At 33.5% G+C, this 26,100-nt stretch overlaps 1 protein-coding gene across 4 annotated transcripts in view; it reads left to right on the forward strand.

Moving 5' to 3' along the window:
• Nucleotides 1-26,100, forward strand: part of Neo1 (neogenin 1) — a 222,775-nt gene that overhangs the window by 98,013 nt on the left and 98,662 nt on the right. For all 4 annotated transcript variants that reach the window (XM_026387761.2, XM_026387763.2, XM_026387762.2 and 1 more), the window contains exons 6-7: nt 19,700-19,854; nt 21,943-22,063. In XM_026387761.2, the coding sequence (XP_026243546.1) occupies nt 19,700-19,854; nt 21,943-22,063 (276 nt within the window). The remainder of the gene's footprint in view (nt 1-19,699; nt 19,855-21,942; nt 22,064-26,100) is intronic.

The following is a 26,100-nucleotide window of genomic DNA, read 5'->3' on the forward strand; positions in this document are numbered from 1 at the left end:
TCACTCCCAAAACTTTTATAAAGCCTCTTATAATCCCCACCTTCCACACCCACTGTCTTCAAGTAATCACCAATCTGCTTTCTGTCATTATAGATAAGTTTGCATAGTCTAGTAGTTTATATGCATGAAATCACACAGTATGACCCCCCACTCCTCTTTTTTTGGTCTGGCTTCTCTTTATTCAACATATTGAGTTTGAGATTCAGCTGTATTGTTGTATATATCAATATTATTTCTCCCCTTTCTTTCTCAGAAGTATTCTGTAGTATGAATATATTACAGTTGTTTATCCATTCACCTATAGATGGATTTTGGGTTATTTCCAAATTTTGACAACCCAAACTAAATCTATCATGACATCCTTTTAGTCTTTTAATTTTAAGACATGTTTTACCATGCAGAATATGTTTATTTCAGTATAGTCAAATATCAGTTTCTTCCTTCTGGAATTGGATCTTAGACTGCATCCCCGGCCCCTCCTATTCTATGCCATGTTAATAAAATTGTCTCCCATTTTTTTCTAAGACTTTTCTAGTGTATTTTTACTTTTTGGTCTTTGAACCATTTGGATTTTATTTTTGTATGTGGTAACAGGTAGAAATCAAAGTTTATTTTTTCTCAAATGGATTGCCTCTTCTCCTGATACCACTTTTGTCTCTAGTTATTTGAAATATCATCTTTATATATCCAGATTTCTTTGATGTCTAAATGCTGTTTTATTAAAAACTTTATTAACAACTTTGTTCCTACATAAGTGCTGTACTGTTTCAATTATTGATATTTTGTTTTGAGGATTCCTTTCATTCTTCTTTTAAAAGTTTTTTTTTCACTTTTTTTTCTTCCAGATGACTTGTAGTTTCAGTTTGTCAATTTTTGTTAAAATTTATTTTGAGGTATTAAATAGAATTTTATTGAATTTATAGATTAATTGCAAAAGAATTATGATAGAACTTTTCCCTAGTCGAATGTAGGTATGTCTCCCCACTTTTTAAAAAAATTTTACTTAAATATTTTAAGAGGTAATTGCAGAAGACTTTTAAAAAAGGATATATATTGAAATATTGCTGCTGTGGCCCAAACCCCCTCCATGGAAATAATCATTACCATTAACTTTGTTTATATCCTGTCAGAGGTATTCTGTGTGTATTCCAGCAAACAAGTGTGTAAAACTAGCATGAAAAATATTACAAGCAATCTTGGAGATTATTGCCATCAGGGGCAGATCAACTTTTGTGGGATCTGGAGCAAAACTATTTTGAAGAACCTGTATAAGAAAACGAATACCAAAAGAGGTACCAAAATGAGTAGTTATTTAGAATGAAAAAAAAAAAAACAACAACAACAAATTAGTTTTTAAAAAACTACAAACATTACAAAATCCAGAAAAAAAGGCACATTTAAAAAATGCCTTTAGATAATTATGCAACATTTGTTTTGGCTATATTTAATTTTGATTGTACAGTTATTTTTTGTGAGAATAGAAAGTTAATGTGGTCTTTTCCTCCAGTGTTTAGAATATGGTCACATATCCTTTTTGTTTCAGTGTTGGGTCATGTTGATATAGTAGGCTAAAGAAGCATTCCTAGAACCCATCTGGTACTAGACAGCTTAAGTATACACAAAAGTCTTGTCAGATCACATAAATACATCCTACTAAACCCACTAACAGTGTGTGTAACTCAGTTTCCTCTTGACTTTCCATGATTATAAAAATGTCTTCAGCCACTCTATGATCCCCTGACATAAGTGAGAAATCCAGGTTGAAGCAGCAGCAGTCTTAATGGGTTGTGTTTAAAATAACTTACTGTTGGGTGGTTCCCAGTCTTTTGCTAGGGGGGGGGGGGAGAGAGAGAGAGAGAGAGAGAGAGAGAGAGAGAGAGAGAGAGAATCTTTTGTTTTTAAATATTTATTTTTTAGGTGTAGATGGACACAACACAATGCCTTTATTTTTATGTGGTGCTGAGAATCAAACCTGGGTCCCACCTGTGCTAGGCGAGTGCTCTACCGCTGAGCCACAATCCCAGCCCAGATTTTTTATTTTTCTGTGTAGTTTTCTTGGATCTAAGGGAAAAAAATCAACAAGCCCAAATCACGTATTTCCTATTCTCTACCCCTCTACTCAACACAGAACACCTCTGTGACCCTAGATGTATAGGGATTGTTTTCGCACACATCAAGGAAGCAATTCTGCAATGGATACCAGCTGGGTATTCTGTAATTTAGTTCAGTTCTGACACTGTACTATCTCACAGGTTGAAGGCTCAGTCCCACAAGACTATCCCCTACTTCAGATGTGAATTACCGATCAGGGCCTCCAGAATTTCTGACCACCCAGGTATAAATCTGGATTCCCATCACTCGCCTTCCTGAGTTCAGTTAAAAATTTTTGAAGTGGCTCATAGAATTCAGAAAACACTAATTTACATTTATTTGAGAAAATTTCAAGGGTACATATTAATGGCCAGGTGAAAGAGATTCAATAGGGCAAGATAAGTGTATAGGGTGGTGAAACTTCTATGCTCTCTTTGTACATACCACCCTCCAGGAACCTTCACACATTTAGCTATTCATACTTCTGGGACCCTGTCTTCGGGGTTTTTATGGAGACGTCATTGCATAGGCATGATTAATTATATCAGTGATCATTGGTGATTAACTCAACTTTCCACTCCTCTTCCATCTGCAGGTTAGTGGGTGGGGCTGGAGGTTTCCCTCTAATCACATGGTTGGTTCACTTGGCAACCAGCTTCTATCCTGAGGCTACCCAAGAGGCCAAGAGTTGCCTCATTGTAGGTAGGAAAGATGGTGGAATGAGATGAACATCATTACCCCTAGGTACATGCATGACTGCATATGTGATGCAACTCTACATCCTGTACAACCAGAGAAATGAAAAGTTGTGCTCCACTCGTGTACAATGAATCAAAATGCATTCTGCTACGATGTATAGCTAGTTAGAACAAATTACAAAAAAAAAAAAAATTAAAAAAGAAGGTTTTATTACCCAGGGAATTCCCAGGAGTTTAGGAGTTCTATATCAGCAAAGTGAAATGAAGACCTGATACATATTTCACAGTATCACAGCTTTAACATATTTATATTTTCTTTTGTGGTTTCTCAGTTTGTGTCATATTTAGGTCTCTCTTCACATTTTTTTTAATTAAAAACTCGTGTTTTCTTCTATTACTTTTATGGATTTTTTTTTTTTTTTTTTTTTTTTGGTACTGGGAATTGAACTCTCAGGGACACTCAACCACTGAGCCACTTCCCCAGCCCTTTTCTGTATTTTTATTTAGAGACAGGGTCTCACTAAGTTGCTTAGCACCTAGCTTTTGCTGAGGCTGGCTTTGAACTTGCAATCCTCCTGTCTCAGCTTCTGCAGCTGGATCTATTTGTTTTTAAACATTCAATCTTTGCAATGCATACAGTTTATACTAATATAAGGAAAAAAGTATGAATTTAACATTTTTTCCAAGTGGTTACATAGTTTTTAGAATTGTTTATTAAGGTTATCCATTTTTTTCCCTCTGACTTAAAGTGTTACATTAATCACATGCAATCTATATACTTGGGACTATATTTGTGCCTCCATTTTTTTTCAACATTTTTTATTGGTATATTGTAATTATACATAATAGTGGGATTATTATGCCATATTTTTACTTGCACATAATAACATAATTTTATCACTCTAATTCCCCTTTCTGTCCCCTACCCTACTCCTACCCCTTTCCCCATCCACTTGCTCCGTTTTACTGATCTTCCTTTTATTATTATTGTTATCATTATTATTTCAGTAAGTACGCTATAGTTACATATAAAGGCAGAATTAATTGTGGCATATTGTACATGGACAAAGCATAATTAGAAAGATTTTGTTTTACAGTACTTCCTCATTCCCTTCCTTCCCTCTTCATTCCCTTCTTCTACTCTCCCTTCTTTTTTTGTGAGATCCCTTCTTTTATTCCTTTAAAAAAAATTTTTCGCTCTCTCTAGCTTCCACATATGAGAGAAAACATTCAACCTTTGGCTTTCTGAATCTTGCTTTTTAAATTTAGCATTATGTTCTCTATTTCCATCCAGTTTAAACCAGCAGATGACATAATTTTATTCTTCTTTATAGCTGAATAAAATTCCATTGTGTATATATATCACATTTTCTTTATCCATTCATCTGTTGATGGACATTTAAGCTGATTCCATAATTTGACCATTGTGAATTGCACTGCTATAAATGTTGTGATATGCATATATTACTGTAATATGCTGATTTTAGTTCTTTTGGATAAATTCCAAGGTGTGTTATAGCTGGGTCATCTGGTGCTTCCATTCTTTTGAGGAATCTCCATACTGCTTTCTAAAGAGTGTCTGTATGAATTCTCAGTCCCACTCATAGAGTATAATTGTACATTCCCCGCCACATTCTCACTAGCAATTATTATTATTTATATTCTTGAAGATGCTATTCTAACTGGAATGAGATGAAATCTCAGTGTATTGGTTTGCATTTCCCTGATTGTTATGAATGTTGAACATTTTTTCATATATTTGTTGGCTGTATTTCTTCTTTTGAGAAATGTCTGTTTAAATCATTTGTCCATGTATTGTTTATTGATTTATTGATGTCTATTATTTCCTGCATTTTGGTTAGTTTATTTATTTTGGTTTTAATTCACATTAGCTTAAAATATTCTAGTGAGCTTCATTCATTCAGGAGCTCTGGGACTTGTTTTTAAAAACAAGTTTTGTGAGTAGTATTTCTTTATAAATTTTTTTTATTTTTTATTTTCAGATATATATGACAGTATTTTTTGACATATTGTACATACATGGAATATAACTTCCCATTTCGAGGTTGTACATGATGTGGAGTTTCACAGGTCATATATTCATATATGAACATAGAAAATTTATGTCTGATTCATTCTACTGTGTTTACTATTCCTACCCTCCCTCCCTTCCCTTCATTCTTCTTTGTTTAATCCAATGTCTTTCAGTATTTTCTATAGTGCTGGCTTAGTGATCATGAATTCATTTATCCTTATCTTAGGAAGTTTTTATTTCTCCTTTGATTTGAATATAGCAACCTAGGTTGGCAATTCTTTCTTTCAGAGCTTGGATTATCTCATTCTAAGCCCTCTTGGATTTTAGAGTCTAAGCTAAGAAGTCAGAAGTAATCCTTATTCAATAGGTTTGCCTCTAAATGTGACCTGATATTTTTCTCTTGAGATTTTTAATATTCTGTCTTTACTCTGCACATTAGGCATTTTGATTTTGATGTGTTTTGGAGAGCTTCTTCTTTAGTCTTATCTATTTGGAGTTTTGTATGCATCCTATATGTAGATGTCTGTCTCATTCCTAAGATTTGGAAATTTTATGCTATTATTTTACTGAAAAGGTTCTTAATTCCATTAACATGTATCTCCATGCCCTGTTTAATCCCAATGACTCTTTTTTTAAAAAGAAAAATTATGTGGTGCTGAGGATTGAACTCAGGACCTCGTGTGTGCAAGGCAAGGGCTCTATTACTGAGTTACAACCCGAGCCCTAATCCCAATGACTCTTAAGTTTGACCTCTTAATATTGTCCCAGAGTTCTTGTATATTCTAGTCATGATTTTTGTATTTATTGTTCTTTGCCACTTACTGAGTGTTGAAATTCATATATTCTTTCTTTGAGGCCTGAATTTCTGTTTTCTACATAGTCTAATCTATTGGATACTTCCAACTGAATTTTTTATTTGATTTACTGTATCTTTCATTACCAGGAGTTCTGATTGCTTCCCCCCACCCCCAAATCTCTCTCTTTATTGAAATGGCCTTTCACTTTCTGTATTTGCTCTTAATTCATTCTTTAGATATTCTTTTAGCTGATTAATCGTTTTATTGATAACCTTATAGCTTTGGGAATTTCATCGCTTTCAGTGTCTGTGGATTTTGGGGGTGAGTTATAAATTTTGCCTGTTTTCTCATTTTCAGAGGTCCTAGATTTGTACATCTACTAACATTAATTCCTTTTCTTCTTTAATGTGGGAATCCTTTATTTAATGAGTGGTTATTACTTTGTAAGAAGTTCTGTGCTGGCAGTGTATCTAGGATTCAATATATAAGTTCAGCATGTTAATTTCAGCCTCCAGTCCCTCTTTGAAAGGAGAGAGTACCTCAAGTTAACAGTGGTAGCTTAAAAGTAAATCACATCAACATATTATGTAAATACATTACCGATAAGCTCTACAGGTCTCTTAACTCAAGAAGAACATGGTGAAGAAGAATATAAAATAAGCTGAAAGGGTTACATGTAAGTAAGAGTACACTAAATTGAATTTGAAGATGGGATAAAAATAAAGAGAAAAGAAAAAAAGGAGAGATGGAAGGAAGAGGTGGGGGATGAAGGGGAGATAGGTTAAAATGGAAAGAATAAAGTAGGTGCAGAAGAGGAAATTGAATAGTTACATATTGGAGACAGTAGGTTTTAGTTAATATCAATCATTTAATGCATTAATTATTATACAAGGGTTCAGATGACTTGTTGCTAAAGTTTTTGAAATAGTCTTTTGTACCTGGTGTTTCAAATTTTAGGAACTGCCAACTGTAAGATTTCATACTTTCCTTGATAGGTACATGTATAACTATTGATTGCTTTTATAGTGATTGCAAATTAGATTTTAAAATTTACATTTTCTAAGAGTTTTTTTTTGGTTGTGTAAATATTAGAGACAGCAGAAAAAAATACAAGATGATCATTTTTTCTGCTATTTTATCAAAAATTTGTATTTAGTTCTAATAGCTTTTAAATTTGTTCTTTTGGCTTTTTCTCTTAAAAATGATAAAATTAATAATATCATTATTAAATACCATATCAACAAAGTAAATCTCCTCCTTTATTGCCTCTTCCTCATTCCCACCCTTTTCCTCAGAGGATACCTTCTGTCATCAATTTAGTGTATATTCTTATCAGTGTCTTAAAAATTATTTGTGTGTATTTACATAAAAATATAGTTTTTCATTCAAAATAGAGTTGTATCATCCAATTTGCTCAGAAAAATTCCTTGTAACTTTTTAACTTTAGAATTTTTCCATGTTTGTACATTTAGGACGAAGTCAGCATTTAAATAACCAGTAGCATTGCTTATCAAAATTTAAAATACATATGGGCCACATTGAAGTCTTGTTAAAATGCTTATACTAACTCAGAGGGTTTGAGGTGGGTGCAGAGATTTTGTATTTCTAACAAGCTTTCAAGTGATGCCAATGCTATTGTCTTATACTTCTGTAGGAAGGATGTAACATATGCCTCAGTTAGATGTGCAGTAGTTTGTGTAATTATTATAGCTATTCATTGAATCACTGAGATTTTTTCTCTACTACAAATAGTATAATAATGTATATTAGAATTTCTCCAAGAAATTTTTTTAATATCCCTTCAGTAGGCGATCATTTCAATGGTATATCCTGGGAAGAGGAGTCTCCAACCCTTCCCCGTATTTGTATGTCTTTGTTTTTCTTATTTTATTGCATTAGCTAATACCTGAAGTAGAATGTTCAGTAGCCTCATTGATAGTGAATCTCTGATAGGAATATATAATTGGTACAGACTTTGATAATGTTTATCAAAATTTTAAATACGAAAACTCCTTCATCTGCTTATTGCCTCTAGAGATCTGTTCTTCCAAGCTCTTGCACATGTATACAAAGATGATATAAAAGGATGCTTTACCTGTAATAGAAAAAATCAAAAGTAACTTTTTTATATCCATTAATAGGAAAAAGGTTAAATTATGACATAGTCATGTATCTCTTTGCTATTGAAGAAGTACCTATATATGTACTGATATATAAAGTTTTTAAGAGAGACAGACACAGTTTGCAGGAAAGTATTATGGTTGATCCAGTTGATATTTTTAAAAAAAAACAGTTTTTTTATGTGTTTTTAAAACAAAATATTTGGAAACTTCACACATCAAAAATATTAATAATTGTTTATCTCTGGGGAGGGTAGTATTGTCACATGGTTTGAGGCTTGTTTAAATCTTACAGAATGAATATTACTCAACATTTTAAATTTGAAAATGCTGAAAAGGAAAGTAAAGAGATGGAGAAAAGAAAGAAAGCAGAAGGTACTCTCAGTCAACAAACCTAACCAACAGAAAGAAAATTAGGGAGAAGCAGAGAGTGGACAAACCCAAACCATCCAGTAATGAATAAAATGTTCTTAAATAGGCAATGCACAAATATAGTAAAAAATCAAATGGTACATGGGGCTGAGGTTGTGGCTTAGTGATAGAGTGCTTGCCTAGCATGTGTGAGGCACTGGGTTCAATTCTCAGCACCACATATAAATTAATAAAGGTCCATCAACAACTAAAACTTAAAAAAAAAATCAAATAATACAGTGATGAAAAACTTACACCCGTCTGGATGTCCTGTTTCAAAAAACAAAAAAGAGCCAGTGTTGAAAAGAATATGAAGAAATTAGAAGATTTTTGTACTTAGGGTTGACCCTAAGCCAGAAGTATAGCTGCTGTTGACAATATTGTGGTAGTTTCTCAGAAAATAAAATATACATATATAATTACCATTTGATCCAACAATTCAAAAGCATTGGAAGCAAGGTCTTAAAGAGATATTTTATACTTCACAGTAATGTTATTCACAATAGCCAAAATGTAGGAGCAACCAGTGATATGTGAATGCATAAACAAAATGTAGTACATATAATTCAACACTGGGACATCAAGCAAAGACTAACTATATTTTATCTTGTTATGGAAGGGAAAACTATATTTAATGAAGGTTTGGGGGAACTTTTAAAATTAAAAATAATGTGTAGTTTTTCAAATGTAAGAGCTATAGACCCTGAGACCTCAAATTTGAAAAATATTGTATTGTAATTCTGTGATCACAAATCCAGCTTGTAAACATGAGTGTAAATATGGGTGCTAAAGTTACATGGCAATTAAAATTTTACAGTATTTTACACATTTAAAACTTATGCAGAAAACTCAGATTCCCAAGAAGTAGATTTATAGAAAACTAATAGTATAAAACATTGAATTCTTGAGAAACTTGAGAATTCTTGAAAAAATTTCTTATCCTTAATGTCTATTTCTTTTTTTTTTTTTTAATCTTTATTTTCTTTTTATGTAGTGCTGAGGATCGGACCCAGTGCCTCACATGTGCTGGGCAAGCACTCTATCACTTGAGACGCAGCCCCAGCTCCTTAATATTTAACTCTTGATAGTGCTGATTAATGAAAATGTTGGAATTTATCCCACTTATATTCAACTAAAGTCTTGAGCAACGGTTGTGGTTTAAGCCACTGTTGCTTCAGTGATAAACGGGGCATGCTTTCAGGGATTAGAAATAGAAATGGGGCCTATGGATCCTGCAAACATTCTTTAAGAAAATGCTTTTTTTTTTTTTAATGAAGTTGCATATTTTTTAAAAAAATATTTTCTTAGTTGTCAATGGACTTTATTTATTTATATAAAATAAACTCAGTGCCTCACACATGCTAGGCACTTCAGTGCTCTACCACTGAGTCCCAGCCCCAGCCTTTGAAGTTGCATATTTTGTTTGTTATTGTGTAGCAGAGCTGTTGCTTAGGTGTATAAAAATAGCACCAGCAAATGCAGTATATTATAATTCACAGTTCCCATGTCACTGTGAGGCCTATGGGATCAAGGAATATTCCTAGAGATTACTGAAGAAACTGTTCATTTCCATTGGGAAGCTTTCTCTCAATGGTAGAGGGTTCTAGTGTATTTTTGTGTGCTATAGGAACCAGTACCTATAGCAAACTTGTGATTAAACTGTTAAAATCCCTGAGGGAATTTTGGCCTGTTAAATATGAAATTTTTATTTGTTTTTGTTTTTTAAAAATTTTCAAGAACTAAGATGTCAGTTTGTGAATTACAGAAAAAAAGCTTAAGAACATCAAATGTGCATTTAAGCCCAAATGGCCAGACTTGCTTTATTTCTCTACTTAAAGTACGTAATAAGAATTTCAATGCTTATGAACTTAAAATCAAACAATAGAAACTCCAACATTTCAGAGATAATATAAACAAAATTATTATCTTCAAAATCACAACATAGTAAAGTAACCTTGAAACATTGGTGTTGGGCCTATATTATTTTCTGTTTGAGTGGCAATTTCCAGCATTATATAACAATGACGGAAATTAAGTGATGTTTCTAGTAAAAGAATTTTGCAAGTATAATTTGTTTTAGTATCAAATTCTACTTGTATATTTAGCAATTAAAATTACTCTTGTAATAATGATGGCATTAAAAGAGATAGGAAGCTGTCAAAGAGAATTTGAAGCTTAATTATCTCTTCAGTAATGAAATGCATAATCTTCCATTACAACATTTATTTTCTTATGGTAATTGACTCATTTGTTCTCTGGTTATCCATTTAACTTCCCAACCACAAACATCTGCTCTTACATTGTGTTTAATTGGTGTGAATACTATCTTCAGAGTAGTTAAAATCCAGAGAACATTTTAAAGGCATTATTTTACAATTTATGAAAGAGAAAAGTAAATGATGAACATTGTTTATGATTTTCCTAATAGCCTTTGAAAGACTGTTTACTAAAAGAGCATGCTAAAATTATATTAATTTGACTTTAAAAAGAGGATTTTGTTCTTTTCCAGAATTATTTACTCAGCCTCAGCAGGAGGAGCCCAGTCCCAGGGGCTCAGGAATTTGTCAGTTCTTTAATAAAGGGACCTATCTTAGTTATTGGCATAGGCTTTGATGGTAGGAAAAAATTAGCATGCTGCTATTTATAATTTAAAGAGAGATGAAGATAAATTGTGTGATTGTGTGTCTGTGATTGTTGGTTATAATTTTAAAAATGATAAGATAAACTATAAAAATTAAATGGTTCCTTATAGGGAAATAGGACAGGAAAAACAGGATTAGAAGTTAGCCTTATTTGAATATATCTTGTTTTTCGTAGATTTAAAAATTTGCCAAGTAATTCCTGAGAATGGGAAATAAAAATGAAACAAAGTACTCTAGGTGTATATCTAGTTTGCAGTATAGCCACTTGGAAAGTTACAATTTGAATTGAAAGTTAGTATTCAAAATAAAATAGTAATTGGTCTGCATATACCTAAAGAGAGGTACTCTCAGGATAAAAAGAACTGCAAAAGTCTTCAATTGTTTTCTGTTATGTTCTGGATGGAAATGTTTATTCTGAGACTAAGAAGGTGTAAGATAGGGCTGGGGTTGTGGCTCAGCAGTAGAGCACTCGCCTAGCATGTGTGAGGCCCTGCGTTCGATCCTCAGCACCACATAAAAAAAAAATAAATAAAATAAAGGTATTGTGTCCAACTATAATAAATAAATAAATAAATACATAAATAAATAAATAGAAGGTGTAAGATAAAACAAATGAGTAAGTGTCATTGAGAGCAGAAATTTCTGTCAGGAAAGAAAGGATAAAATTGTAAATTTAAGACAGTTAAAAATTGTAGTCTTGAATTTAATTAGTAAGTCACCTTGAAGCTTATATTTTAAAAATACAGAATTGCTGCCTTTGTCCATGAAAAGGGCCTTAAAACAGTGAACAGAAAATACTGAAGATCATTAGAGTCATATAAGACAGCACTGATATGACCTGCTTCCAGCAAGCTCAGCCTTCCCTTCATTGATCAAAGATGGCATGATTTTGTAATTAAAATAATAATAACTTGAGTGAATTTAAACAAACCAAATATATTTTAAACCCGGAACACATAATGATGCTTTAAAAAAAAAAAAAAAAGAAAGAGGGGCTGGGGTAGGGCTTAGTGACAGAGCACTTGCCTGACATGTGTGAGGCACTGAGTTGGATCCTCTGCACCATATATAAATAAATAAATAAGAAATAAAGATACATCAACAACTAAAAAAAATTGAGGATAACCACCCCATTCACAATATCCTCAAAAAAAAAAAAATTGGGAATCAACCTAACAAAAGAGGTGAAAGACTTATACAGTGAAAACTACAGAATCCTAAAGAGAGAAATAGAAGAAGACCTTAGAAGATGGAAAGATATATCCTGTTCATAGATAGGCAGAACTAACATCATTAAAATGGTGATATTACCAAAAGTACTCTATAGGTTTAATGCAATGCCAATCAAAATCCCAATGGCATTTCTCGAAGAAATAGAAAAAGCAATTTTGAAATTCATCTGTAAAAATAAAAGACCCAGAATAGCAAAAGCAATTCTAAGCAGGAAGAGTGAAACAGGCGGTATAGCGAGACCAGACTTTAAACTATACTACAGAGCAATAGTAACAAAAACAGCATGGTACTGGTACCAAAACAGGTGGGTGGACCAATGGTACAGAATAGAGGACACAGAGACCAATCCACAAAACTACAACTATCTTATATTTGATAAAGGGGCATGCAATGGAGGAAGGATAGCAACTTCAACAAATAGTGCTGGGAAAACTGGAAATCCATACTGAATCCCTTTCTCTCGCCATGCACAAAAGTTAATTCAAAATGGATCAAGGAGCTAGGGATCAAACCAGAAACTCTGCGTCTAATAGAAGAAAAAGTTGGGTCTAATCTCCATCTCGTGGGGTTGGGCTCCAAATTCCTTAATAGGACACCCATAGCACAAGAGTTAAAATCAAGAATCAACAAATGGGACATTGTCAAACTAAAAAGTTTTTTCTCAGCAAGAGAAACAATAAGAGAGGTAAGTAGGGAGCCTACATCCTGGGAACAAATTTTTACTCCTCACACTTCAGATAGAGCCCTAATATCCAGAGTATACAAAGAACTCAAAAAATTAGACAATAAGAAAACAAATAACCCAATAAACAAATGGGCCAAGGACCTGAACAGATACTTCTCAGACAAGGATATACAATCAATCAACAAATATATGAAAAAATGCTCACCATCTCTAGTAATCAGAGAAATGCAAATCAAAACCACCCTAAGATACCATCTCACTCCAGTAAGAATGGCAGCCATTATGAAGTCAAACAACAAGTGCTGGCGAGGATGTGGGGAAAAGGGTACACTTGTACATTGCTGGTGGGACTGCAAATTGGTGCAGCCAATTTGGAAAGCAGTATGGAGATTCCTTGGAAAGCTGGGAATGGAACCACCATTTGACCCAGCTATTCCCCTTCTTGGACTATTCCCCAAAGACCTAAAAAGAGCATACTACAGGGATATAGCTACATCAATGTTCATAGCAGCATAATTCACAATAGCAAGACTGTGGAACCAACCCAGATGCCCATTAATAGTTGAATGGATAAAAAAATGTGGCATTTATACATAATGGAATATTACTCAGCACTAAAAAATAACAGAATCATGGCATTTGCAGGGAAATGGATGGCATTAGAGCAGATTATGCTAAATTAGACAATCCCTAAAAAACAAATGCTGAATGTCTTCTTTGATATAAGGAGGGCGACTCAAAACAGAGCAGGGAGGAAGAGCATGAGAAGAAGATTATCATTAAGCAGGGACGAGAGGTGGGAGGAATGGGAGAGAGAAGGGGAATTGCACGGAAGATGGAAGGAGACCCTCATTGTCATACAAAATTACATATAGGAGGATGTGATGGGAAAGGGGGGAAAAAGAGAAATGAGTTACAGTAGACGGGGTAGAGAGAGATAATGGAAGGGGAGGAGAGGGGAGGGGGGATAGGAAGGGGATAGGAAAGGCAGTAGAATACAACAGACACTAGAATGGCAGTATGTATAAATGTGGAAGTATAACCAATGTGATCCTGCAATTTGTATATGTGGTAAAAATAAGAATTCATACCCCATTTGAATCAAATGTATGATATATGATATGTCAAGATCATTGTAATGTTTTGAGCAACCAATTAAAAAAAAAGAAATCCTTAGTGATCAACTTAGGGTGAGGATATTAGAAAACCAAATCATAGAAAACTATGGAGAAAGAATCAAGCATTTATCCTGCCCTTTTATAATAACTGTACTTTAGGATAACTGGATAATTGGAAGGTTATCCTATTAATTAATTGAGGAAATATAATAAATAATTGAGGGGATGTTTCTCTTTATAGAAAGAATGGGGGAATATTAGTATTTTGTAAAAGAGTAATTATCTAAGGCTGTTAACATTACAAAAAGAAGACACTCAGTTATGAACATCCAGATGGAAGCATGTGGAACTGCCTATGAAGAGGTCTTGGTGGGCAGAGGGGAATGAGCTGACTCGCAAGTGTCTACATTTAGTACAGTGAGCATGTTAAATACCACCATGGCTATGAAGTCAGCAGAAGATGGACTTCACCAAACTCCACAGGACAAATGACTTGGTTTCTGAACAAACAAATTACAAAGAAAAGTAAGAGATAAAGAAGGAACCCATGAATTAAAAGAAACTTTAACAAATGAATATGTGAATACACCTTCTTTGCCCAATTCAAATAAAATAAATCAGTTTTTAAAACATAGGCAAATTAGGGGCTGCAGTTGTGGCTCAGCCATAGAGTGCTCGCCTAGCATGTGTGAGGCCCTGAGATTGATCCTCAGCACCACATAAAAAAATTAAAAAGATATTGTGTCCAACTACAACTAAAAAATAAATATTTTTTTAAAAAAACATAGGCAAATTAGTAAAATATGAACTTGGACTGAATAATTGGTGATATTAAGAAATTAGTTTGGGTACTAGCCTGATGATGATATTACAAGTATGTTTAGAAATGGGAGTCCTTGTCTTAAGGGGCTCTTGAATATTTATATATGAAATGATATATAGTACCTGAATTTTGCTTTCAAAAGAATCTGGGAGGGATAGCACCAAGGAATGAGATGGATTTTGGGTATAGATAAATCAGTATTGATGCTGTGTTGATAATTGTTGAAGCAACCTAACAAATACATGTGAAATTATTATTTTATACTCTTGTATGAAATAAAACATTGTTTGTTTGTTGTTTTAAAAAGCAGATTTTGGAATTAGCCTTCCTAGGTTCAAAATCCAGATCTGTCAAAAAGCTGTATAACACTACAGTTACTTAGTCTCTCAGTGTATTAGTGCCTTTGTAAAGTGGAAATAATATAATAATACCTAAATAATAGGGTTTTTTTTAGGGGGAAATGAATGTTAATAAGTAGAAAGCAATCATAGATGTTAGCTGTTATAAATATACAAACTGAAATGATAAAATCACAGTGGTTAAAGTTTTAGTGTACTTAGGAATAGCGTAGAGAAGCTTATTGTACTTACTTAGTACAAGAGCAAACTGAAACCCATGGTCTTTAAATGTCTGTGTAGTACAATCCCTGTTTAGAGGCAGAACTCAATTCTAGGTTTCCTGACTACTAGTCATTAGAAATGTCTTACAGTAAAATTTTACTAAAAAATAAATATGTAAGAGTCAAAAGACAAAATTTAAATAAATTTAGTTAAATGATCCCATTACCTTTTATTAATGATTTATGAATCAGGCAGCATCTCATTTAAAGAATAGATAAATGCTACACTGGGCATGGTATAAAAATCGATTTTTATAAAGTAGCTTGAGCAGAAACAAGGAAAAAGCATAATACAAAGAGCATATTGTTTAACACCAAGTTACTACATGTTACTTTTCTTGTAAGGGTTAAAGCAGAGGAGGTTTCCTTATCATGCAAGCTAAAATTGGCACATGTGAGTATTTGGCTATTATCTGTCTCTTCTAATTTCTCAAAAACTCAGATAGACAAACTAGTGTCAGTTTGATGTTATAGAACCTTAGCATGAGTGAATCCATTTTGGTTTGTGCCACAGTCTGGCTGGGCACAATTCAGGAGCCACTTGTCAAAAGAAACGAACTTTATTTTTAGAACCACACATGCCAAACAAAACAGCTCCTCAGGGAAACCTTCAGAGCCCAACTGCCACCACCGGCTTCCCACAAGCCTCTCAACCTCCCCCACTCCTCCTGCTCTTGAGGCCGATTGGCTGGGTCATGTGGGCGGAGCCAAAAAATCCCCCAATGAGCAGCTCCGTAGTCTGAAAGGGCGGGGAAAGAGCCCAATGAGCATCACTGCAGAGGAGCCAATCAGCTAGAAGTTGCTGGGGCCGCTGTGAGCCAATCATCAGCTGGCAGTCTGAAAGTTTGCTGGGGCCCCTTTGGCTGTGGCTCTCAACAGGTTTGGTCTGTTGGGTCCTAATGCGGTAGCTCAGGACAAATCAGTGGCCTCTATGAAGTTTCTTTAACACAAGTTTATTTAACATAACTTTAATTATTAAAGAGGAAGACTCAGGATTGCAAATATTTATTTTTCTTACAATTTATTGCCATTCGAATGAAAACTCCAGATTGTTCTTTTTTATCTGTTTGCTTTGAGAAGGAACAGTGAAAACCTAAGCTGCATCTAAATTTATTGGAAGGGGGCTAAATAAACATATTAGGGAATTTTTGAGCAAGTAAAGGAATAAAAGTAGAGTACTTGTTCTACCAAATAGTAAAACATTTTGCATAGTTACAATAACTTTATGGTTCTAGTATAAGAATAGACAGATCAGTGAAACCAACTAGTATCCAGAAATAAACCCCTTCAGCACATAGGCTTTTATTATTAACTTTCAAATCATTTGCTCTTAGTGGGGACTACTAAGCTCTTCATTTAGAAAAACACAGGTGGATTAGAGTATTTCATAGAAATACTGAAAGAAAATGTTATATAGAAGCAAGGAAATCTTTTTGGAGTTATAAAAGAATAATGAAATATGGATACCAAAATGAAAAAATATTATAAATTTTACTACTTAAAAATTTAAAACTTTGGTAATGTATGCCTTAAGTTATAGATAAAAGAGAAAACTGAGAAGAAATATTGATGGCATATAGACAAGGGGTTCTAGTAGTTCACCTTATTAGTCAGGATCCAGTCAAGGGCCAGAAATCACATCAGGCATTTTAAAAGGGAAAATTTAATACAAAAGAATTATTTATTTTTTTTGTGTGTATATTTTTTTAAGTTGTAAATAGACACGCTACCTTTATTTTATTTATTTTATCTTTATGTGGTGCTGAGGATCAAACCCAGGGCCGGACGCGTGCTAAACAAGCACTTTGCCACTGCCCTACAACCCCAGCCCTACAAAGAATTATTAATGAGCAAAATGTTTACTAAAATGAATAAAACTCTGAAGAATAAAAACATAGTAAATGTAAACATTAGCTATTACTATCTCTTGAGCTGAGGGAGAGAATCCAAAAAGAAACAAAATGGATGGGGCTTGGGTTGTAGCTCAGTGGTTGAGCCCTTACCTAGGGTGCAGGAGGTACCTGCACCTCAGCACCACATTAATAAACAAACAAACAATAAATGAATAAAATAAATTAAAAATATATACATTAAAATATATATTTAAACATTTTATATATAGTGTACATATTTAAAAAAAGGAAAGAAACAAAATGGAAGATAGCTCTCCTCTAGGCCTGCCATTCAGACCTTGTTGGGGAGAGAATAACTGCTGCCCAAAGACATATCAGTGGGCCAAAGATGATCCACAGCTGGAATGCCACAGGTCCAGGTTGGTTTGTAGAAAGCCACTTGCTGGGATGCTAATGGCCTCCTGATGATGAACAGAAAGTTGACTGCTAGAGTGTTACGAGCCAGAGCAGGTATGCTAGACAACTAGTTATAGGAATGTTGTGGTTCAGAGATGGTACTCAGAAAGGCTCCTGGTAAAGTAAACTGGAGAAACTTTTGAATGGTGATCAACAATGGATCTTCTGCAGAACTTCTAGAAGCCATGCCAGACACAAAAGAAAAAAAGTCACACCCCAACCTGAAAGATAAGCCCTTTTTTATGCCCTGTCATTCAGTGCCCCTCCAGTAAATTAACAAAGAACCAGCTGGCAAAGTTCCACATCTAGTTTTGCAAAGACTGGTGGATTTGGATTTGGTAGGCTATTAATCTAAAACTGGCATTTTATGAAAAGTTCTTATATATACATATAAGAAAATTGTGAACATTCTAATTGAAAAACGGCAGAGTACTTGTATAGAAAATTCACAGAAAAATAAATGTGTAGCCAATGTTAGAAGCATAGTCAAATTCAATATCAGTATATTTTACATTTTCTGGATTGAAATTATTGTGAATGTATGTTGTTTCTTAAGGTCTGCTTGCCTGGGGTTGTGTGTGCTCTCAGTACTCTTATTCTTCATTTACTTAGGTTATATTGCTCGTTTGGACTTCTTTCTAGGGCCTGCCCTTCTCTAGGGAGTGCAAAAGAGAAAAGCAGATTGGAAATGAAGAAATAAAGCTATCAGCATTCCTAGGCAAAATGATTCTTTATGCAGATAATTCCAATTTGTCTATACAAAAACTAATAGAAATAATAAGTGAGTTTACTGTAGCCACAGAATAAAAAAGGCCAGTAAACACAAGTCCTTTACACCTCTACATACTAGCAGTGAACAATTGGAAATTAGGAATGTCATAGAGCTAGTGTTGTAGCTTAGTGGTAGAGAGCTTGCCTAGCATGTATGAGATCCTGAATTTAATCCCTTGCACACCCCCCCTCAGATTAAGGTACCACTTCCAGTAGCATCCCCCCAATTTTTTTTTAAATACATAGGGACATAACTAGCAAAGTTTTAACAAGGTTTATTGAAATCTAAAATATTGAAAGAAATCAAAGTGTTAAATAATTGGAGATAGAAACCATGTACATGGAAAGGAAGACTTAGTGTTGTTTAAAAAAAAAAATGTCAAGTTGCCACAAATTCAACACAGTCTCAATCAAAATCCCAGCAAGTTGGGCACATTTTAGCTCACTGGTAAATACAGCTGCTGCTGTTATCATTGTTATTTACTAGAATTAGCCTATAGTGGAGCTTGCTGCATTTGATACAGTGGGTTGCTTGTCATTTGAAATGTTCATATAGAGATCAGTAAGACCTTATGCTAAGGGTGCTATATAGGAAATTACAGCATTAGATAGGAAATTGGATTAGATGATCTATTTCAACTTTTCTAATGAAAAAAATCATATGAATGTATTATTTATAGGTCAGTGATTTACATCTTTGGGGAAAGAGAGATACTATCATTCAGGGTTTTACAAGTACATATACGTTTTCTATAACAATCCTCAAACATTTCATGTAATAAAGGATATTACTAATACGAATGTGTTACATGAGTGATCTAAGGCCTCTAATGACATTTGTCATACTTTTTGTTGTTGTAGTTCATCAAGCTGACTAAAAAGGAAGATTATGTCAATCTTTTAAATTCTGAATTTTAATTATGGCTCTTCCAAAGTAGTATAAATCTCAGAGAAATATACTTTAATATTCATTTTAAGACAGCTTATAATATTCATATTTTCAGTTGCCTAGCATGTATGAGATCCTGAATTTAGTCAACCTAGTAAATATTTCTCAGTATATATCTCAGAAATTATCATTATAAGTTAATTATTTTACCAGAAAGTTAATTTTTAAAGATATTGTATTCTTAACATGTATTTTAAATATATATTGGTTATATGCTTTTATAACAATATAAGAGAACTTCAAATAATAAGTAAATGACCCGTGGATTCTGGGATTTAAAAATTGGCTGAAATATGACTAGCTACCTATTTTTACTTTCTTAATTTCAATAATACCTTGATTGAAATATGAATAACTTTCATTTTCATTAATTTCTTAATTTCCTTTCTATTTTAAAGCCCAACCTGAGTTCCTGAAACAGCCTGCTAATATATATGCTCATGAATCCATGGATATTGTATTTGAATGTGAAGTGACTGGGAAACCAACTCCAACTGTGAAGTGGGTCAAGAATGGGGATATGGTTATCCCAAGTGATTACTTTAAAATTGTAGTAAGTATTTTTTCAAAGAAGTACACTTATTTCTGAAAACACTATTTTTAAATTTAATCACAAGAAATGTTATATATACCAGTATATATTGCAAACAAAGAAAAAAATGGAAAAATCATAGCAAAATTTGCATAGAATATAATTTCTTCATTGGCTGATGAGAAAGCTTATCCCGATGTATTTTCATAGCTTATATGAGGTCAAATCAGCAAATCAGTGACTGAACTAAAAACTTTTAAGAATCTACCAACAGTCTGGTGTTCTTACATAGCTGCCACCGTTTTCTGGAGAATAATTTGTGTGTGTGTGTGTGTGTGTGTGTGTGTGTGTGTGTGTGTTGTGTTGTGTTCCCAGTTGTCTTGACAACTTTTTATACACAGAGTGGAAATCTGTCCCTTAAAGTGTGGAAAGATGATTCCTTTGAAATAATATCAGTTAATTATATATAGACTACAAAAACTTAACCAAAAGTCATATACTGATGCCAAACCCTTCAAAATTAAGATGACCTAATATCAGATAATTACGTGACAGTAGGAAAGATTCTTTTAAAAAGTAAGTATGTTATCACATGATACCCCATAAATATGCACATTTTTATGTATCATTTAAAAATTTTAAATGCTAAATATATTAAGAATCTTAAGCCATAATTGCTTTTTACTTTATATACGTATATATATGAACTGCTTAGTAGACATTATCTAGTAATAATACATCATCATTAGCTAACATTCTAATAAAAGAATTATCCAAGTTTAAGTAATAATAAATATTAATGTTATACCTTAAGATTTATACATGACATTCATAAGAAATATCAGAAGTAATTATAGTTGTTAAAGATTTAATAGCTTGTTATAAATTTGTCATAGAAGTAATTCATTCTTTTTTCGGGGGTTACCAGGGATTAAACTCAGGGGCACTTGACCACTGAGCCCTATTCTGTATTTTATTTAGACACAGAGTCTCACTGAGTTCCTAGCACCTTGCTTTTACTGAGGCTGGCTTTGAACTGGTGATCCTCTTGCCTCAGTCTCCTGAGCTACTGGGATTATAGACATGCGCCACTGCGCTAAGCAGTAATTCATTCTCTTTTTAAAATATTTTTTAGCTACACATAGACCCAGTATCTTTATTTATTTTTATATGATGCTGAGGATCGAACCCAGTGCCTCACATGTGCAAGGCAAGCGCTCTACCCGTGAGCCACAACCCCAGCCACAGTAATTCATTCTTAAAGAGAAAGTATTTTCTACTTTTGAAATTCATGTCATGTTACAAAAAGTAATTCATAAGTATAACATTAAAATACAGCCTGAATTAGCATTTTTTATTTTATCAGTATTTGCACATTATTGTAGACATTTGAATACCATTTTTATAGGGCTGGGGTGGTGGCTCAGTGGTAGAGTAGTAGCACATGTGAAGCACTGAGTTTGATCCTCAGCACCACATAAAAATAAATAAATAAAATAAATAAATAATAAATTAAAATATAGTAAGTAATAAATATATAATAGAAATAATAAAAAGATATAATAAATAATAAATAAAATTAAGGTATACACACACACATACATACACCCATACACATATACATACCACATTTAGTATACAAGTAGCAATAGTTGACATTCATGCAGTACTTTGTAGTTTAAGGAAAGCTCATATGTTTACAGTTTCATTTAATTTATGGTAGTCTAATCTGTTAAACTATTGAAATTACAGATAATTTTAGAAAAATAATACCTTAAATTCACTAATTGAGACTTTATCCATAGTCACATTGTATTGTTTGCCAGGTATTTTTCCAAAGAAAGATGTAAGTTTGCAAACACTGAGGATAAAACTTTCTGTAGGTGTTAGGCTCTTCACTGTAAATGACAGTATGTACTGCTGTAGTCAGTTAAGTCAGTACCTTGCTAATACTTTAATATAAAATCAAGTTAACACATAATTAGGTAGATAATATTAAATAATTGAATCATAACATTTTATTTGTCTTTCTTCCTGAAAAGAACATATCCTTCAAATTTTGAACTCATTTTTCAATTATAAAATTTTGCATGTGTTTTTCTTTCTTAGAAGGAACATAATCTTCAAGTTTTGGGTCTGGTGAAATCAGATGAAGGGTTCTATCAATGCATTGCTGAGAATGATGTTGGAAATGCACAAGCTGGAGCTCAACTGATAATCCTTGAACATGGTAAGAGGGGCTGAAATAGACAAAGGAAGCTAACTATGTGATGGAAGAACCACATTTCAGGATACCACATTGTCAGCCTATTTGTAAAGGTCAATATATGGCATAACTAAGAGAAAAAGAATGGCAATTTAAATAATTTCTATCATTTAAAATTACATAGAAACACAATTTCAGATAATGTTGAAAAGAAACTGGTATTAAGAAAAACTGAACCAGTTGTAGTTTTATATAAATTAATATTTTTTTAGAATTCTATCATTTTAATCTTGCAAATATATTTCTGCCCTGTAAAGATTAAACACTTCTTATACTGTTTATTTTGCATTGAAATTTTCTTCACTTTTTGCAAAGTAAAATTAGCATGCCTTTTTTATTATTACCAAAAGCACATGTGGGTGTTATACAACATTCAGTCAACACTGAAAAGTATAAAGAATCCCCCCTTCCCCCTTCCTAGTCAATGTAAAATCAGAGAGAACACTATAATTAGAGCAGGGAAAGCTTAATGTAAAGAATTATTAGTTAGCTGGGTAGTGCATGCCTGTAATCCCAGGGTTAGGGGGGCTGAGGCAGGAAGATTGTGTGTGGGTTCAAAGCCAGCCTTAGCAATTTAGCGAGGCCCTAAGCAACTCATTGAGACTCTGTCTCTAAATACAATATAAAAAAGGGTTGGGGATATTGCTCAATGGTTAAGGGCCTCTGAGTTCAATCCCTGGTACTAAAAAAAAATTATTATAATAGACACCAGTTAATAAAAAATACCAGTTAATTATATATAGACTACAAAAAACTTAACCAAAAGTCATATTCTGTTATATGATTATTTTCTCATATTAAATTACTGAAAGTTAAATTATTGGATTAAAACAGTTCTGCATCAGATTGGTAAGGAAGACCATCAGGTACATTATTTATTTATCTATCTTTAACAACCAAATTATTTTTCTTTTTGAGCATTCCTCAAGAATTAATGAAAAAGATACCACTTTTAAATGTCTTTTATCCAAGTCAAATATGGTCAGGTACTAATGTGGTTCCAGGAAGAATTTCTGTGACAACTGTAGCCTGATGAGGGAAGCTAATTGGCAAAAATGACACCTACTCTGACATCTCTTTAAAATAGCATATAGGATTTTTATGTGCTTGCCTTTGAAAATATAGGTGGAGTACTGTTATAAAAGACATAAAATATTAGAATTGCTTTTTTCTTTCTATGTTTGTTTGTGATCATACTCTTCCTCATTCATTGGAAATGGTTTAAGAACCATGTCACTTTCCTATCTTAGCAGAATGCCTGAGAACAATTACCAAATAAGATACTAGCAGAATCCATGAGGTAGATGGGCTTATTTCTTTTTACTAATGGCAGTGACTTTTTTCTTTGTAAACTTTCTGGCTATCTTGATTGATGATGCTAGGAAGTCCCTAAATTAATCCTAATTGGGTTCTTCTCATCTTGGATGGTATAATAATTATAGTCATAGTGTGTGTGCTTTTTTTTCTTTTTGAGAACAATGTTTTATGGACTGCTGAAAATTTTTAGTGACCTTATCAGGAACTCAGGGATGTATTCATGATACATAGATAAGAAAGAAGATAAGGATCATGTTATTAGTTTTGTTTTTTATTTTGCTGTTTTGTGTGTGTGGGGGGGGTTACTTACTTATTTTTGAGGCAGGGTCTCACTTATAGTTCTGGAACTATAGGCACACATTACTGTGCCTATCCTTTTTACTGCTTTGTTTTAATTTGCAAGATAAATGTTTATATGGGAAGGCTAAAAGAGGGACTGTAACAACTTATAAGATCTGATCTCTGCCTTTCTGGAATTTATATTATAGTGAAGAATGTAAAGAGATATATTACAACTTTAATACCAGTCCAGATTAGGTTTATTTTAAGTTTTATGGTACAAATAAAGCCACTACAATTCAGAAGAGAAGAATTCTGTGTGATCAGGGAATCTTTTTCATGTTAGATGTCCCCTTTGTAATAGGACTTGAATGTTCAGATTTTCAATTGTTGATTTAAAAGATGATCTGAATCAGCATGGAACTAGAACAGAGTACCTGTTTTTGAAAAAAGGTGGCCTATAAAGGCAGAAGAGGATCACAATGCTGTCGTAAGTTAGGTTTAATTAGGCTGGTTCAAAGAATGTTGTTATGAGACAATAGTGAGATGATAATAAGTACATGTACTAAACAAATGAATAAAGAGGGTTCTAATAAACACACACTAATGGTTTCTCTGAGTCAGATTATCAACTGATAGGATATTAAACACTGTTGTAGAGAAGTCAGAGATACTTCCAAGGTTTTATCTGGATGAGTGGAAGAATGATGATGCCTTTCAAATATACAAAAGGAAGGTGAACTGAAGTGGAAGGGGCTCTCTACTTCTACTCAGGATGTAGAATATACAGAGAACTTTCCCTTTTCACCACAAGAAAAACTTAATAAGCTACAAAATCATAACTTCTCTCTTTTCAGAGAGGTGAGCTTGCAAAGCAACCTAGCAACAAATTCTAAAAAAAGGAAAAATGAAAAGGAATGTATTTTTTTGAATTATTTTACCTTTGGCATAGCACAAAATAAAGAATTGGTTACCAGGAAAGTTGGCAAGAAGAAAACTTAAAAAAATTTAACTAATTTTTCAAGGCCAGTTATGGGCTAGTTCTAAGGGTTCCACATTACAAAAGGGGTTCACATTTGCTTGCAGGTAGTTTTCCCTTGGGCTCCACAGAGTACTCCCAATTAAGAGAGGGGGCAAAGCAGGAAACTTCAGAAAATTATCTCTGTGGTCTAGGAATGAAGGAGGTGTTTGCCTGTTGGAAGACAGACACAGAGATCCTCCCATGTAAAACCTCTTTATTTCCTAAGTTTCTGGAGAGAGAGTAGAAGTCAAACCTCTCTGCTCTTGTGGGGAGAAACTCTGGAGATACAGGATAAAGGCAAAAGCTCATTGCTGCTAGGAGAAGAAGATAAAACACTTTACCTCTGAAAGAGGTACAGAAAATCACTTTAGGCCTCAGCATCCTGTGCCTATATAAAAAAGAAGAGGTCTTCTACTACTGGGGGAAGAGTCAGAAACTCCCACCTAGGATCAACATAAATGCAAAGCAGACTTGGGCTGGCATAGGAAAAAGAACCCTAAGATCTACCTGAGATTGAGGCTGAACCCAACAATAAGCATAGCAGTCTACCAGTAGAAGAATTTGAAATCTTTACTGTAGGTAACTGTAATAACAGTAAAATCTCACACCAAGATCAGTTCCTGACTAGATTGTCTAAACTCTACCACACTAATAGTTTAACAAAAGAATAAGTCTGCCAATATCTAAGTAAATAATGCTTGCTGCTGTTCTGCACACCATATACTTCATTCAGTCAAAAATTAGTCTCAAAAAAAAAAAAAAAAGCAAAGGTTCATTAGAGATATTGGTCTGAAATTTTCTTTTTTTGATGTGTCTTTGCCTGGTTTTGGAATCAGGGTGGTATTGGCCTCATAGAATGAGTTTGGAAGAGCTGCCTTTTTTTTTTCTATTTCCTGAAATAAATTGAGGAGTATTGGTATTAGTTCTTCTTTAAAGGTTTTGTAGAACTCGGCTACATATCCATCCGGTCCTGGGCTTTTCTTGGTTCGTAGGCTTCTGAAGGTGTCTTCTATTTCATTGCTTGAAATTGAAACGTTTAAATTGTGTATCTCATCCTGATTCGATTTGGGCAAATCATATGACTATAGAAATTTGTTGATGCTTTCTATATTTTCTATTTTATTGGAGTACAAATTTTCAAAACAATTTCTAACTTCTTCTGTATTTCTGCAGTGTCTGTTGTGATATTTCCTTTTCCATCATGTACGTTAGTAATTTGAGTTTTCTCTCTCTTCGTTAGCATGGCTAAGGGTCTGTCAACTTTATTTTTTCAAAGAACCAACTTTTTGTTCTGTCAGTTTTTTCAATTGTTTTTTGTTTGTTTGTTTCAATTTCATTGATTTCAGCTCTGATTTTAATTACTTCCTGTCTTCTGTTTTTGGTG

This window comes from Urocitellus parryii, chromosome 6 (genome assembly GCF_045843805.1).
Source record: "Urocitellus parryii isolate mUroPar1 chromosome 6, mUroPar1.hap1, whole genome shotgun sequence".
NCBI classification, from domain to species: domain Eukaryota; kingdom Metazoa; phylum Chordata; class Mammalia; order Rodentia; family Sciuridae; genus Urocitellus; species Urocitellus parryii.